Source organism: Lithobates pipiens, unplaced genomic scaffold (assembly GCF_037356315.1).
Source record: "Lithobates pipiens isolate NorthernLeopardFrog02 unplaced genomic scaffold, aLitPip1_a1.2 Scaffold_8, whole genome shotgun sequence".
Taxonomy (NCBI): domain Eukaryota; kingdom Metazoa; phylum Chordata; class Amphibia; order Anura; family Ranidae; genus Lithobates; species Lithobates pipiens.
In genome coordinates, this window is record NW_027507903.1 from 482,607,611 (window position 1) to 482,623,416 (window position 15,806).

At 44.9% G+C, this 15,806-nt stretch overlaps 1 protein-coding gene across 6 annotated transcripts in view; it reads right to left on the minus strand.

The window, feature by feature from the left end:
• The window catches only part of CACNA1C (calcium voltage-gated channel subunit alpha1 C), a 628,086-nt gene extending 617,587 nt beyond the window's left edge, over nucleotides 1-10,499 (minus strand). For 3 of the 6 annotated variants that reach the window (XM_077468877.1, XM_077468876.1, XM_077468881.1), the window contains exon 1: nucleotides 9,308-10,498. In XM_077468877.1, coding sequence (XP_077325003.1) covers nucleotides 9,308-9,356 — 49 coding nt within the window. In that variant the 5' untranslated portion in view covers nucleotides 9,357-10,498. Of the gene's footprint in view, nucleotides 1-9,307 lie in introns of all 6 variants that reach the window. The other 3 variants (XM_077468879.1, XM_077468878.1, XM_077468880.1) reach the window with 2 other exon arrangements.
• Between the last annotated feature and the right edge of the window lie 5,307 nt (nucleotides 10,500-15,806).

The following is a 15,806-nucleotide window of genomic DNA, read 5'->3' on the forward strand; positions in this document are numbered from 1 at the left end:
ATGAGCTCCAGTGTGCATGGAGCCCTAAACATCAATCAATAGAAAGTAACTTCTGTTGCCCATATCCTTGGATCTGCTGATATCACACGGCTTTCATTAAAGATGTCTCAGATTGATAGGCTAGATTTGTGACAGGTACACTTTAAACAGAATGTACAGAAATCCTGGTTACATATGTAAAAGGCCAACACACACCCAAATAATACCATGCTTACAAAGAGTTCATTAAGCATATCTGTGATGGTGGAATTAGGTTTCTGTTTTATTTTGTCAATAATTAATTTCCTGTCCTTGGGTGACAACGCTCACTCACCATACAGTATCTATAGAGAAGCAGTGTTGTCACCTTAGGACAGGACTACAGAAACCTTCCCCTTTCCTCCATAGCATGGGGGGCGTTCTGTGAGTAATTGATAAGACGACAGCACAGGAAGTTATCAGCTCACAAAATATTTGACATCAACAGGTATTTTCTTGCACTTACAGAAGAGATAACAAAAAACATTCAAAAGTATAATTTAACCAAAATGGGAGCAAATAAGTGAAGTTTATTGTTAAGCTGGGTACACACAGGCTGAATATCGGCTGAAAATGGTAAGTACGGCAGTAACCAGACAACTTTTGGCCTATGTGTACAGCTCCTCATCTGACAGAAGCCGGTCTCACAACAAGCGAAGGCTAATCACTATGTTCTGGTAGTGGGTGGGGGGAGCAGTCCTTCTGTTAGAACACAATAGCTCAGCAGGGTAGGTCGCCGCACTAACAGCGGATGTGTTAGTACAGCAATCTGTATGCTTTTGTATCGCTCCGCTCGCTGGCTTGAACGAAAGAAACAAACCACGTGTACCCCACAATAGGGTTGATATTTCTTCTTTGTGGTGCATTAACCTGCATTATGTCACACTTAACACTGGAGGAAGCCTATTCAAAATAAATGACACCACAACGCTTGTTACGTACATTTCTGCAACGTGAGTGTGTAATTGGGCTCAAAGGGTTTGATAATAATCTCCTATGAATCATAATCTAATAAAGGGAACACTTTTCAGGCACTCAGTGAAGATTTAAGAAATACTTATGCCGTGTACACACGACCGGACTTTCCAGCAGACTAGGTCCGAAGAGATTAGTCCGTCAGACAATCCGATCATGTGTGGACTAGTCCAGTCGTGTTTTGAAAAAAAAAATCAGACGAAACTCAAAATAGAACATGTTTCAAATCTATCCTATGGACTAAAATCGGGAAATGTGCGCTGGTCCGACGGACCAAATATGACGCAAGGGAAGCTATTGGCTACTGGCTATTGAACTTCCTTGTTTAGTCTCGTTTACCTCATCACGTTCAAAACGAACGTACTTTCGAAACTGACTTAGTCCATTCGTGTGTGGCCAAGTCCGTTCGTTCGGAAGTCGTCAAAAGTCTGTCGGGAAGACTGTCGTAAAGTCCGGTCGTGTGTACGCGGCATTAGAGAACACCTTGAAAAATGCTAAAAGTACAAGTGGTCAAAAAAGGAGGAAACTCAGACAAACACAGTGAGCAGGTACATACTGCAGACAGAGGTAAGTTCTTATGTATATAGAAAACTGGGGTTATGATATTTTGAATGGGTTTCCAAGCTGTAGTAAATCTCTTTGTCTTCACGGCTCTACTTACACCTAACTTACGGCTGCTTGTTCACAGATTTGCGCAATCCTGGCTATACATTTTTCAGTTACATCATCCTAAACCTGCTATATTAATGATATCAGTTGCCAAGGTGATCCTCTCTCACTTTAATCGGAAAGAAAGTTTCAGCACTCTGTTTTTCTACTCTTTACGGAAAATGACATCTGCCTGCTAGATCAATCTGGGTTTCAAACTGCTAATTAAAATTTTAAAAAAATTATATATACATATATACACACACACACACCATACAGAACCGTACAGACACTAGTTGGGATAGAGGCACAGATCGATAATTACAAGAAATTCTCCCAATTTTGTATCTGAACTCCAACCTTCCCTTCATTCTTGCACAGATAGACAGTCTCCTCCCCTGTGCTGATGTTGCTTACTCTGATTTCACTGCACACTGTGAGCTTCTCACAATGTGCATTAGAAGCTGCAGCAAGTCAGACACAGCCAACCTCATTTCCTGGCTGGGGGACGTCTAGCAAAGTTTGGTCCTTTCTTTCTAAGCCTGACTGTCCCTAGTCCACCCTTTTCATTGGAATTCAGTTATTTCAAACACAGAGGCTCAGCATCACATGGCATTACCAAGCGTGGTCTATATGCAAATGTAACCTGCCTATAAATGCTCACTCTTCCGCACTTAAGCCTAGTAAACACCACTATTTTGTTTATTTTCGTTCAACCCATAAAAAGACTGACAGCTCCAGTAGAGCCGCTCTACTAACAATCCGATGTTAGTACAGTGATATCCCCTGCTGTGCTATTGTGTTCTGACAGGAGGACGGCCCATCCGCCAGAACACTCCGGTCAACTCTTTCAGCCTTCGGCTGAGAACGTTGATTGGGAGCTGGTCGGTAGACCATTTTTGCTCATGAGCCCTCGACAGAAGCCGGCCAAACAGCCAGCTTCTGTCGGGCAGGCTACCATACACACGGGCCAAATGTTGGCTGTTTTTTATTGAACCGGCTGAGGTCGCTCGTCATTCGGCCCATGTGTACTAGGCTTAAAACTCTCTCATCATGGCCTTTTGCATAACTCCTCCCAAGAGTCAGCACACTGCTTGCATCAGGACTGAGGGCCCTTGAGAGGTGTACTGAAGCTCCTGGGACAGTAAAGCCTCGTACACACGATTGGATTGTTGGCCAACAAAGCATCAGACTTTTGTCCAAAGGGCATGTGCCAGGAACTTGTCTTGCATTCAAATGGTACATAATTGTAGGCCAACAAATACAAACGTAGTGACGTATTACGAGGAATTTCAGCTCTTGAGTGCCCCCTTCGGGCACCTTCTGCCAAAATTTGGTGAGCATTTATTCTGAGCATGCGTGTTTGTACTTTCAACTTTTGTGTGAAGGACTTGTGTACAGACAATAGGAAATTCTGACAACAGACCATTGTCCTCCGAAAATGTACTAGCCTGCCATCCAACATTTGTCGTCAGAAAGTTGGACAACAATTGTCTGATGGAGCCTACTAATGCTTGGATTTTAGGCCAACAGTCTCATCACATAATTCCCTGCCGAAAATCCAATCGCGTATACAAGGCTTAAGGCTGGAGAAGAAAGAGCAAGATGATGCCGGCTGTCCTCCAGCCAGGAAATGAGACAAGTTCTTCCAGAATTGCTGTAGCTTATAATGAACATTGTAAGAAGCTCACGGTGTGCAGTGAAGTCAAAGTAATGAATAGTAAGCACAAAAATGTGTGTGTATATATATATATATATATATATATATATATATATATATATATATATATATATAGCTTTTGGCAGTATACTGAACTTAGTATATTATACAATTGTAATATGTTGCATGAGACAGATTTCCAAGAAAGAACAAAGCACAGTGAGATTTTAGTCTGGACTCATGCAGGATCTTATACGCCTTTTACACCTAATGTTGCGGATTTTCTGAAATGAGATGTGCCTGGTGAAAAGCCTTTTGCTCAATTTAAACACCATTCCACAGAGTGGACCCTAGACTGCAATGGGAGAAACCTCTGTACCATAACCCAGCCAGGTTTCAAATCTTTCCTGATGTACATGTAGGGTCATATTTATAAAGCAGGGAATGTGACTTTCATCAAACCTTCAACACCACTGAATCCATCATTGTTATTTAAAACAGTGCACCTGGAAGCTTCACCTGCAGGGTTGACATAAATCAATATTTTTTTTTTAATCAGATTTTTTTGATTTAAATCGATGTTTTTAATTTTTATAAAATTTATTTTAATAAAATGCTTTTGGAGTAAAAAAAAATCTAAAGATAGTACTCTATTGAAGATACATTAATAATTTTGTTTATTCATCATGAAATGGAGTTTAGTTATGTAGCATGAGGCTGTATATTCTGCAATATTTACATTTTTGGTAAGCTCATTCAATGAATTCAAGCTCTGCAAGCTGAGATAACATGCATTGCATTGATACATTTACACAATTTCACAGTAACCATGAGAGAAACCAAAATTCAGGAATATTCCTTTATCCTATTGCTTTGAAAACCTATGTACACTACAAACTGTATGATTGAATCAGTTCTGATATTGCTGTTTTACTAACCTGACAACTTATTATTCTAAATAGGAAACCTTCATTTTGATTGCAAATATTGAAGATTCTAACTACCAGCAGGAATAAGTCCTCACATTTAAAGAGCACCTGTCATTTCAGATCCATCATGGCAGTGCCTGTTAGCGGGCATCCACTCACCTGCTGCAGCCATGTCCCTCACCTTGTTGCGTCACTACTGCATCACCAACCGTCCCATTACCGGAAATGGGACAGTCAGCGAATCAACAACGGGTCAGAGGAGGAGCCGCTACATGTTAGAGATGACAGTTGTTCTTTAAAAAGTATGATTTAAGTTGAGTTGATTTAAATCACCTGCAGTGAATGTTTGCTAAATGCGTCACTGCTTTATAAATACATCGTTGGCTAAGATAAGAGCATTTGAGTAGCATTCTATATAGACTCTGAAGGGGCACAACCATTTTAAAAAATTATCTTCAGTGCTCAGGCAAAGGCAGAGCTACTATCTACTAAGCTTTCTAGGAAATGGAAAAAGGCAGGCAGAGTTTTCCACTGCTGACTGCTCTGCGCTGGCACAATGGGTTTAAAAGGCCAGAGTGATTTCCACATTGTTACTCTGCAACTCAACACTGTGAACTAGATTCATTTTAGGCAAACAATTTCATACAAAAAAAATAAGAGAAGCAGGGTTTATGTGCAAATTTAGCAATAGTTGTTCGCTAATTTCTTATGTGCTTCTGCCCCGTGGTTCTGAAGCAGAATATTCAGCTAAAGCTGCACCACAACGCCACCCCCCATTTTCCAGCAGAGATCCAATCTCTCCATCATATGACTCACTTTCAGAATTAACACAGGGTCAGCGATCTGAGCAAGAATCGCTACAGACCTTCTATACCTTCCCAAGAAATCTCTCTTCTACCTTATGTGCTCTGTGTGTGGGGCCACGGCGACCCAAGTGTTTTGTGTATGCAGGCTGCCAACCCAGCATATTTCTAAACCAACAGCTAAGGCGTAGCAAGAGCAAGAATAAAACATGACAGATTTCACGAGGCATCCAAAGGGTTAAGTACCAAAAACTTCCAATTTTGAGGGCAGAAACATTTTAAGGGCTTTTAAAGAATAACAGGAAAAAAGTCTGGCCTTTTTCTGATGCCCGCAACCTCAAAAGAAATTGCAAAAGACAAATATTTAAAGGGCATCCAGACAGGGGCGTACCAGGCACTTGGTGAGACTGACACCCGCGAGGGGCGCAGGCTGAGGGGGGCGCCAATTGGCAGTGTTCTTCACTTCAGCACAGGCACAGCAGCGGTGGGCTGGCGGCGCCGAGCACTGCTGCTTGCTGCTAGGCTAGTTGGCTGGCCCAGTGGACTACTAAGTGGAGGGCGGGCTGCCCCGGGTGCCACACACTAGGGGGGTGTCAGGCCAGCGCCCCCCCTTGACTGAAGTGGAGACAGCGGGCGGGTTTGAGTAGCGGCACAGAGCGCAGGGACAGGCAGTGGCAGCTAACACATACAAAGAGAGCCTGGCTTTGCAAGGGGGGGGGGGGGGGTTGCGAGCCACACCCGAGTGACACACGTTTGCACACCCGGGACCTGGTCGCAACGATCCTCTGCTCTCATGGTCGCGCCACGGCTCTGATAAGTCTCAACTGTCTCACCTAGCCGAGCAGAGTGAAGCCGCCACCCCCTTCTCCGTTATGTCTACACGTGCTGACTGTGCATGTCCCGCGCTGATCATATGAGCCGAAGCACATTATGGGTCTGAAGGGGGGGTTCTGTACTGTAGGGGGAGCCTGTATTGTAGGGGGGGTCTGTACTAAAGGAGGGGTCTGCACTGTAGGGGGGTCTGTACTGTAGGAGAGGGGATCTGCGTGGTGAGGGGGTCTGTACTGTAGGAGGGGGGTCTGCACTGAAGGGGGGTGGATCTGCGCTGTAGGGGGGGTTTGCACTGTAGGGGGGTCTGTAATGTAGGGGGTCTGTATTGTAGGGGGGACTGAACTGTAGGGGGTCTGTATTGTAGGGGGGGGGGGTCTGCACTGTAGGAGTGGTCTGTATTGTGGGGGGTTTGAACTGTAGGGGAGGTCTGTATTGTAGGGGGGTTTGAACTGTAGGGGGGTCTGCACTGTTGGGGGGTCTGTATTGTAGGGGGATTTGAACTGTAGGGGGGTCTGTATTGTAGAGGGGGGTATAAACTGTAGGGAGGTCTGTATTGTAGGGGGGTCTGCACCCTAGGGGGGTCTGTACTGAATGAGGGGGGTGCCAGGGGGGCGCCGATACAGATTATCGCCAAGGGCACTGGAGACCCTAGGTGCTCCTCTGCGCTCAGAGGCTGACTAATCACTAGCTGATCGACAATCGAACATTAAATATCTGCATGTTTTGGTTACCTACAGTGATGTGTCCCCCCCCCCCCCCCCCACAACAGGACAAATACAATGAAAAAGCTGGTTCCCTTTTCTACAGCAAAATGGGAATGATCCCTAATCGCTTTCAAAATAAATTCCATATAGCTCGGTTTGGTTACCTCGGTTTGTTTTTTTAATAGTCTTAGATAAACCGATCAACAGTTCGTTCCAGAAATGTCATCTCAGGTTTTTATCATTGCAGTCATTTTAAAGCCCAGGCTGGACTCCTGTGGTGAGAAAATCCCAACAATATTTCCCAGTTTCACCTATATCATGCTGCTGCTACAAATAATGATGTCGCCCTTCTGGAGTATTTGCAGTACTGAGGAGCAAACCGATAACTGGGGGGGCTGAACTGCAAGAGGGTGACACCTTCGTTATAGGCCGGTGCCAGAGAATGAGGGGTCTTGCCAGGATATAAAAAGGATGTTAGTGAGTGGACTCTTCGCGCCCCCTGAAACACCAACTTTGGACAGCACTGGCCCTTCACATAAACTATGATAGATCTAGCTAGAAAAGAGTTAATTGTGGGGCCTCCCCACAGCACTGGTCCAGTGCATATCGCCAAATCTAGACATCACCCAGGTGTGTCTGGATAGTGTCAGCTATCTCAGCCCGGGGAGGGCTGAGCGCTGAAAGGGGTGGAGTTCTTGATTAAACTCAACATTGCGCCCATGAGGACAAAAACTCTTAAAAGTTTTTCCATCCTCCAAAAGACTCATACTGGCCCATCGGCCAGAGATTTTTCATCATATATTTGTTTCCACATAAGAAATGGTTTATTTTGGCCACTTTGCCAATTCCTTTTCCGTGAGCTCTTCTGCGTCAGATATTTTCCAGCACGCTGATTCCATTTACTAACATTCCAAAAACAGTAGCTGTCTTCTAGTCTTCTAAAGACAGGCAGATCCTGACGTCATTTCACCAAGCCATAACTGCAATCTCATCTATCAATCATTTGCTCATCGAAGTGTTCAGGTCACGCACTGAGACTTGAAGTCTTTATAATTATTGATTTATTGCTTATCAATTGTCTGTCTCATGAATAGCTAATTTTTTTTGATTTGTATTATGTTCCCCTACAAATCCGCTTTCTGCTCTCTTCATAACGATTCATAAAAAGCTCACAATTAGCGGCAGCCGCCAAGAGTTAGAACCTGTGCGATCATTCTTGGAAACTGACTTTTTTGTATATGTATCGCAAAAAAAAAAAAAAAAGCACCATGATAAAGAAGAATAAACCAGAGACACATTAAAATTTGTGAAGCGATAACAGCACGGTCTAAAAAATTCCCAAATAATGCATGGCAGTGAAATTAGAACATCCGCCTCCAATTAAATCTTCGCATCCTAAAAAAACAGAAATGCCAGTAGGAGTTGGCCAACAAGTGCGCAGTGACAGCATCGTTCTCATTTTCTTATGGAAAAGAAGAAGAATAATCTGTAGAAGATTTTCCAGCGTGCTGAGCAACAACAATGTTGGATACACAACCAGATTATCAAGTGCGATACTTAAAATCGCTACATTGTTATAAATAATTGCGATAAAGTATTATTACTCTTCCCTTTTAAGCACTGAAATAAACAGCATTTTTTTGACTACCACAACCCCGGCAAGCCTACCACCCCCTCCCCCAGCGAGCACTGCGAGCCAGCGGCTGCTCTGGGCTTTATGGTAATGCATTAACAAGATGAAGAGAGCAATCTGTTTATTTAATATGATCGGTATTATCCGTCATAATGATAGGCAGCCTTCGTGTCCAGGCCCGAGCCTGTAAGCCCTGCAGTGCCAACCGGCCATCCTGGGCACTTGGTGCATGTGGTCCCCAGGCACTGCAGGTGGGCATGGAGGCGAGTTATTGTTACAAGAGGAAAATAATTAAAAGACCAGGAAGGGGGGGCAGGTATAAAATATTGTAGTGTGCACAGGCAAGCGGGCAACATTGAACTCCAAGAATTCATATGTTGAAAAATAAACTGTAAATGCAATAACAGGGAACAAACAATCATACATGGGAAGGTATACATAGTTCCAGAATTATAAATATATAGAAAGATATATAAATTCATGTTGCAAGTGCCATGCCACATACAGCAAGAATACACAGAAATCTTTTGGCAACTGATAAAATACATGTTGCAAACCATACACACAGCAAGCAAGGAGGTGACACACTGCAGACAACCTCAACAAACCTTCTCTGCTTGACCAGGCCTGAGCCAGTAGACGTGCGCTCAGGAGATGAGGCCCTCTCGGACAGCGTGCCCTCCAAAAATGCTGATAGGAGACAGGCTGGGGTAGGAGGAGGGGGGACAACTTTTGATAAAATGCCCCCCACTGCCCTGAAATAGACTTTTTTGCATGCTACAGCACGTACGTGCCAGCTCTAGACAACAGAGGATGGTGTCAGAGCATCCTGAAGGACCTGTGGATTGCATCGAACATGACAGCTGCCTGAAGGAGCCGTGAATCACCATTATGACAGCCACTGCTAGGACCTTAATGACAGGGGCTCATGGGGAGAGAGATGGCCCTGGAGGGTGCGGGGGAACTATAAGTCCCAGGCAGAAGGTCAGGCAGAGACTTGTAGTTCCACATCATCTCGTGGCCCAAAGGGGGGGGGGGGGGGTGAAGAACCAGCAAGCATTATGGGGAACAGGTTTACTGGGGGATGGTGGTCTAAGACCTCTCACCTTGGTGGTCTCCCTCCGGGATGTACATTGTCCGGCTTTCATTGACCATTGAAGAATAGAAGAGGGTCCCAGCTGAATCCCCCGCAGAAGGCCAGATCTGGGTATCTGTGTCCAGGAGACAGGGGGGTGGGAGGGATGGAGCTGTGTCCAGAGGTAGGTGCCTAATTTACAGGAAGGAGGTAAGTCCAGTAAAGGTAGGGTGTTAGGTCCAGTCTGGTGATGGGGGAGGTCAGTAATATTGGGGTCCCTCCAAGGGACTGGAGGGGTGCTCTTCAACAATGAAGGTCTGTTTGTATCCAGAGTTTGGGCGTAATTTTGGGTGACTACGGGAGAGGTTGTCCTTAGGAATTATTTGGGGTCCAGGAATGGTGTGTAAGGGGGGTTAAATGCGTCCAGTGATTATTCAGGGAAGATAGGTAGCTGGGTGCAATGAGCAGTTAGTGAAGAAGGGGGGCTGGGTTCTGTGATGATGGGGCTATCTGTGGTCACCAGAAACAAATGAGATAGGAGGGAAGTGATATAGTGATTTAGGTACTGTAGGGGGGTCTCTATGTTCACCTGCCAGGGAGGGGGGCAGTCTCTGGACACCTGTGAAGGGCAGGGGGGGCTAAAAGAAATAATAATGGGTCCAAAGATGGGAGCTCTATGTCCAAGGGTGTTTTCTCCAAAGATAGGGGTCCTCTGTGTCCAGAGATGGGGATCCTCAAGGATGAAGGGACTCTGTATCCAGAGATGGGGGGGTCTCCAAGAATGAGAGATCTCTCTTTTCACAGATGATGGTCTCCAATGATAAGAGGTCCTTGTCTCCAGAGATGGGGGGTCTCCAAAGATGAGGGGTCTCTGTGTCCAGAGATAGGGTTTCCAATGATGAGGGGTCTCTGTGATCAGAGATGAGGATCTCAAGTGATGAGGGTCCCTGTGTCTCCAGCAGTGAAGGTCTCTATGTCCAGGGATGAAAGGTCTTTAAATTTGGGGGTCCTCAGTAATATGTCCTCCCCAGCTGTCTGTCTCTTAGTCTAGATTACCTGATCCCCATGCTGACCTGGATCCTGCTGGACATGGTCCGTGGGGGAGTCTAGGGCCCCGGGCCCCCCAGCAGTGTAGAGCAGGCTCGGGGGGGAGACATGCTCTGTGTGCTGGCAGCGGCCGCTTCTGCAGAGGGAGAGACAGCTCAGCCCTCCGCCGGCGTCACTCGCCCCCCATCCCCCTCCTCCCCCCTCCTCCCGCTGATGCTGCTGCTGGACAGATGTGCTGCTGCTGTCGGGAGACGCTGCGCTCTACAGGGGCCAAATCACTGCTTCCAGGGGCCACACGTCTTCTTCTAGGGAGAACACAACGCGCGATGCAGAGAGCACACTGCGCTGCATAAGATCAGATTGCTGCTTCCAGGGGCCACGCTGATCTATACAGGGGCCACAATGGACACGCGAAGATGTGAAGGGGCCACGCGCGATGCTATACACAGGGGTCAAACTGCTACTTCTACGGGCCACACTGCTCTATTCATGGGTTTCTGTGGGCCACATTTCTCTATACAAGGGCCAAATACTGCACCTTTCAGGGCCAGAGAAGTTCAAGTGTCACACTGCTCTATACAGGGGCCATATTGCGCTGTACAGGGGCCACACTGACAGGGGCCACACTGCTCTGTACAGGGGCCACACTGCGCTGTACAGGTGCCACACTGCGCTGTACAGGGGCCACACTGCTCTGTACAGGGGCCACACTGACAGGGACCACACTGCTCTGTACAGGGGCCACACTGCGCTGTACACGCTCTGTACAGGGGCCACACTGCGCTGTACATGGGCCACACTGCTCTGTACAGGGGCCACACTGAGCTGTACAGGGGCCACACTGCGCTGTACATGGGCCACACTGCTCTGTACAGGGGCCACACTGAGCTGTACAGGGGCCACACTTCGCTGTACAGGGGCCACACTGCGCTGTACACGCTCTGTACAGGGGCCACACTGCGCTGTACATGGGCCACACTGCTCTGTACAGGGGCCACACTGAGCTGTACAGGGGCCACACTGCGCTGTACACGCTCTGTACAGGGGCCACACTGCGCTGTACATGGGCCACACTGCTCTGTACATGGGCCACACTGCTCTGTACAGGGGCCACACTGAGCTGTACAGGGGCCACACTGCGCTGTACAGGGGCCACACTGCGCTGTTTAGAGTCCACACTGAGCTGTACAGGGGCCACACTGCTCTATTCATGGGCTTCTGTGTGTCACATTGCTCTGTACAAGGGTCAAACACTGCACCTTGCACAGGCCTCAGGGGGTCACACTGTTCTGTAAAGGCCAATGGTTTGAGACAGAAGACATACTACAGGAGATGGTCAAAGACTGCAGATCAGGGACGGCCCATCCATTAAGGGTGCACGAGCGACCCCCCTCCCCTCATCCGTGCGTCCGGACCCTTTCAGGACACCGGTGCATGAATTCCAATGCAAGGGGGGGTTTGAAGCACTGATTAGAGCCTAATAGGCTTCAATATAGGGTGGGCTCGGATCGCAGAGGTGGTTGTTTGCCACCCCCCCAGTAGAAAAAAAAACACCAGCGCCACTGCTGCAGATATACTACAGGAGATGATTAGAGACTGCAGACATACTATAGGAGATGGTTAGCGACTGCAGTTATACTAGAGGAGATGGCCAGAGACTGCAGATATACTACAGGAGATGGTTACAGACTGCATGCAAGTGACAGGAGATGACCAGAGACTGCAGCCATACTACAGGAGATGGTTAGAGACTACAGATATACTACAGGAGATGGTTAGAGACTGCAGATATACTACAGGAGATGGTTAGAGACTGCAGATATACTACAGGAGATGGTTAGAGACTGCAGATATACTACAGGAGATGGTTAGAGACTGCAGACATACTTCAGGAAATGATCAGAGACTACAGATATACTACAAGAGATGGTTAGAGAGTGTCATAGCCTGGAGACACATCACATGAGACTTCTAGAGATCACTGTTACTACAGCACCTTCAAATTCCCCACAGCCCTCTTAACATGGACTTGCCACATTTGATCATTCTCTCAGTGAGGTCCATTATAAAAGATCAAAGAAAAAAAAAGAGAAGGACAGTACAGATAAACTTTAGAACCATTAACTTCTGTAATATATAGAATATTAATTTACTGGCTTGAGTAAATACTAAAACAGACCACTGTCTGCAGAGGCTCCAAGGGCCCGCACAGGGTTACACAGGTGTTCCATGCATCCCTGTGGCAGGCAGTTCCATTCATGTTAATTTGGAGAAACAGCGACTGAACAGAGTCACGTCTAATTTGAAAGTGGTGCAAGTGCAGGTGCAATGGCCTAGAAGGCAGACGTTGTGATTTTGGGGTCATGCACTTACACAGCTGTCAAATTGGGAGCAGCGATTGTGTCTATGCAGCCACTGTGTCCCAATTGACATGAAAGAGACTGCTGCCATAGGGATGCATGGAACACATCTCCATCCCTGTGTGGGCAAACACGGCCCTTGCCTCAGCATACACTATAGTATGATCGCAATACCAAAGCCTGAAGAAACTTGGAAGTAGCCTTTCACAGTCATTTGTGACCTAGTAGCCATCTAAAGCAACTTAGTAGTAGCTATGTTACTTCTCTTTTGTAAGCTGCCAGCAGTGTTCTGTGTCATTGGAGCAGTCTCCAAAAGTCTCTTGTGGCAGTCTTCAGGAACCTGAGGAGAAGTTTCTGGCTGTCTCTTGCACCATGGCGGCAGTCTTCAGGAACCTGAGAAGTTTCTGTCTGTCTCTTGCACCATGGTGGCAGTCTTCAGTAACCTGAGGAGAAGTTTCTGGCTGTCTCTTGCACCATGGCGGCAGTCTTCAGGAACCTGAGGAGGAGAAGTTTCTGGCTGTCTCTTGCACCATGGTGGCAGTCTTCAGTAACCTGAGGAGAAGTTTCTGGCTGTCTCTTGCACCATGGCGGCAATCTTCAGGAACCTGAGGAGAAGCAGCCTGATTCAACTTACATCTTTCTTTGGGAGATTGTTTTGTAACCGTTTTTTTGCAGTTTGGCACCTTCTTGTTGTTTTGTGGTAATGTCAAGTAACACTAAAAGCAAGTCTCACCAGGAGTGCAATTCCAAGCAGAATGGAGGGTTTTCCTAAACTAGTCAGCTCCTCTCACAGAGACCCTCTGTTATTATAGGGGTATATAGAACCCCCAGGTAATATCACCTCATAAACTTTAATTCTTTCTTCTCCCTTTATTTTTTTTACCAACCAGTGAAAACAAATTTGGTGCTGATTGTGAAAAATTGGGAAAATGGTGGTTACCCATAGCAACCAGGTTTACTCCTATTCACCCTGGAAAGATGCAAGCTAGACGCTGATCGGTTGCTATGGGTAACAGAGACCCCTCCCTTTTATAAAATGACCTAATTTAGTCCTAGTAAAAGTGAATGAGAAATGTCTGTATGACCTCACCACTTAAAGCCTTCTCCAAATCTTCCACTGTGTATTCCCTGATATGCACACGTCTGCTCTGTTTATTAATACCAAAATGGCTACCTCAGGCCTCCATCTTGTTTGGGGCAGACTCTGTAAAGATATCTGAGGGATGCTCTACAATCGCTGTACAGCCCGTATAATGAAGCAGTGGTTATGTGTAATGTGCGCATAGCAAACAGTCAGGTTATAGTTTCCTCAGTATCGGTCATTGACAATGGCAAATGATTTCTGACTGAATACTACTTTATCTAAAAAATACATCAATAAGTTACTATATTACCCCAGTTAATACCCCAATAAATGAATACTTTACTAAATAAATACCTCAATAAATGACTAAATTTCCTCAATAAATGACTACATTGCCTCAATAAATGACTACTTTATCTCAATAAATACCTCAATACATTACATTACCTCAATAAATGATTACTTCAATAAATACCTCCATAAATTACTATAATTCCTTAATACCGCAATACATTATAACATTACCTCAATACATACCTCAAAAAAAGATACAGTAACCTCAATCAATACCTCAAAAAATTACTATATTTCCTCAATAAATACCTTAATACATTACCTCAATGACTACTTTACCTTACTAAATACATCGATAAATTACTACATTACCTCAATAAATACTTCAATACATTACAACACTACCTCATAAATTACTGCTTTGCCTCAATAAATGACCACATTACCTCAATACATACCTCAATAAATTACTATGTTACCTCAGGAAATACCTCAAGAATTTACTACATTATCTCAACAAATGCCTCAATAAATTACTACTTTATGTCAATCAATTACTATATTACCTCAAAAAATACTTCAATAAATTATTACACTACCTCGAGAAATTACTATATTAACTCAGTAGATTAATACATTATCTCTATAAACGTCTGCTTTAACTCAATAAATACCTCAACAAAGTTCAACATATTGTATATGGAGACAAACAACAAACATAGCTACCCTTTTCTGGGTGTCTTTTTTTTCTTTCTTCACATAGCAACCAGACATACTGTTCTTGTAGTTGGTTGCCATGGGTTACAGCGCTGTATGCATTGCCTTTTCTGCACTCACTGTCCTGCAGAATAGAACTGTATGCCAGTACCCGTGATCTGCAACTTTAATACAGAGCTTGTCATGACAAGATGGAGGCTCCAGGAGGTGCTTTTGTGTGTACTGAGCCAACAGGCCGTGTTCCTAAAATGAATGGTTAGGAGTGAAAACGCTGTACATAAGTTCTGAGGCACAAATCTCACCTAATACTTCCTTAAAAGGAGACCTATTATCACATCATAGACTTATATTTCATAACATCAGCATTGTAATAATAATACCAACAATAATTATAGCTGATCATTCAATATAATCTTACTTGAAAATCTCCTTTAATGCTGTGAGTTCTGCCTGTCTGTCTGGGCATCTCTTCCCACACCTTATTGGATTCTCTGCATGCATTGCAGCCTTTCCTCCACTGTTTACTTTCCATTTCTAAAAAACTACATATCCCATGGTACCTTTCTGCCTGCAAGCAGTGATTCCAGTACTGACTCCACCTCCTGAAACCCCTCCTCTCATCATCTCTGTAGTTCAGAAGGCAGGCTCTGTGAAATGTGTGACACAGTAGTGTTTACTCACAGGGCATAGTGAGTGAATAATAGGATGGTAAATGTGTGGGGATCTTCACAAATTAAAGTGTTATTAGCCCTTTCATGACTTATCCTATTTCAGATATTTGGTGTTTACAAGTTAAAATCCCTATTTTTTGCTGCTAGAAAATTACTCAGAATCCCCAAACATTATATATATATATATATATATATATATATATATATATATATATATATATATAGATATATAGATATATATATATATACATACACCACTCAGGGAGGGTTTCATGAAGGTGACAACAGTGGATTATGCCTGTGTAACATATGCTGGAGCAGCCACTTGTCATCTCTATTAAAATCCTGTGTGACAAC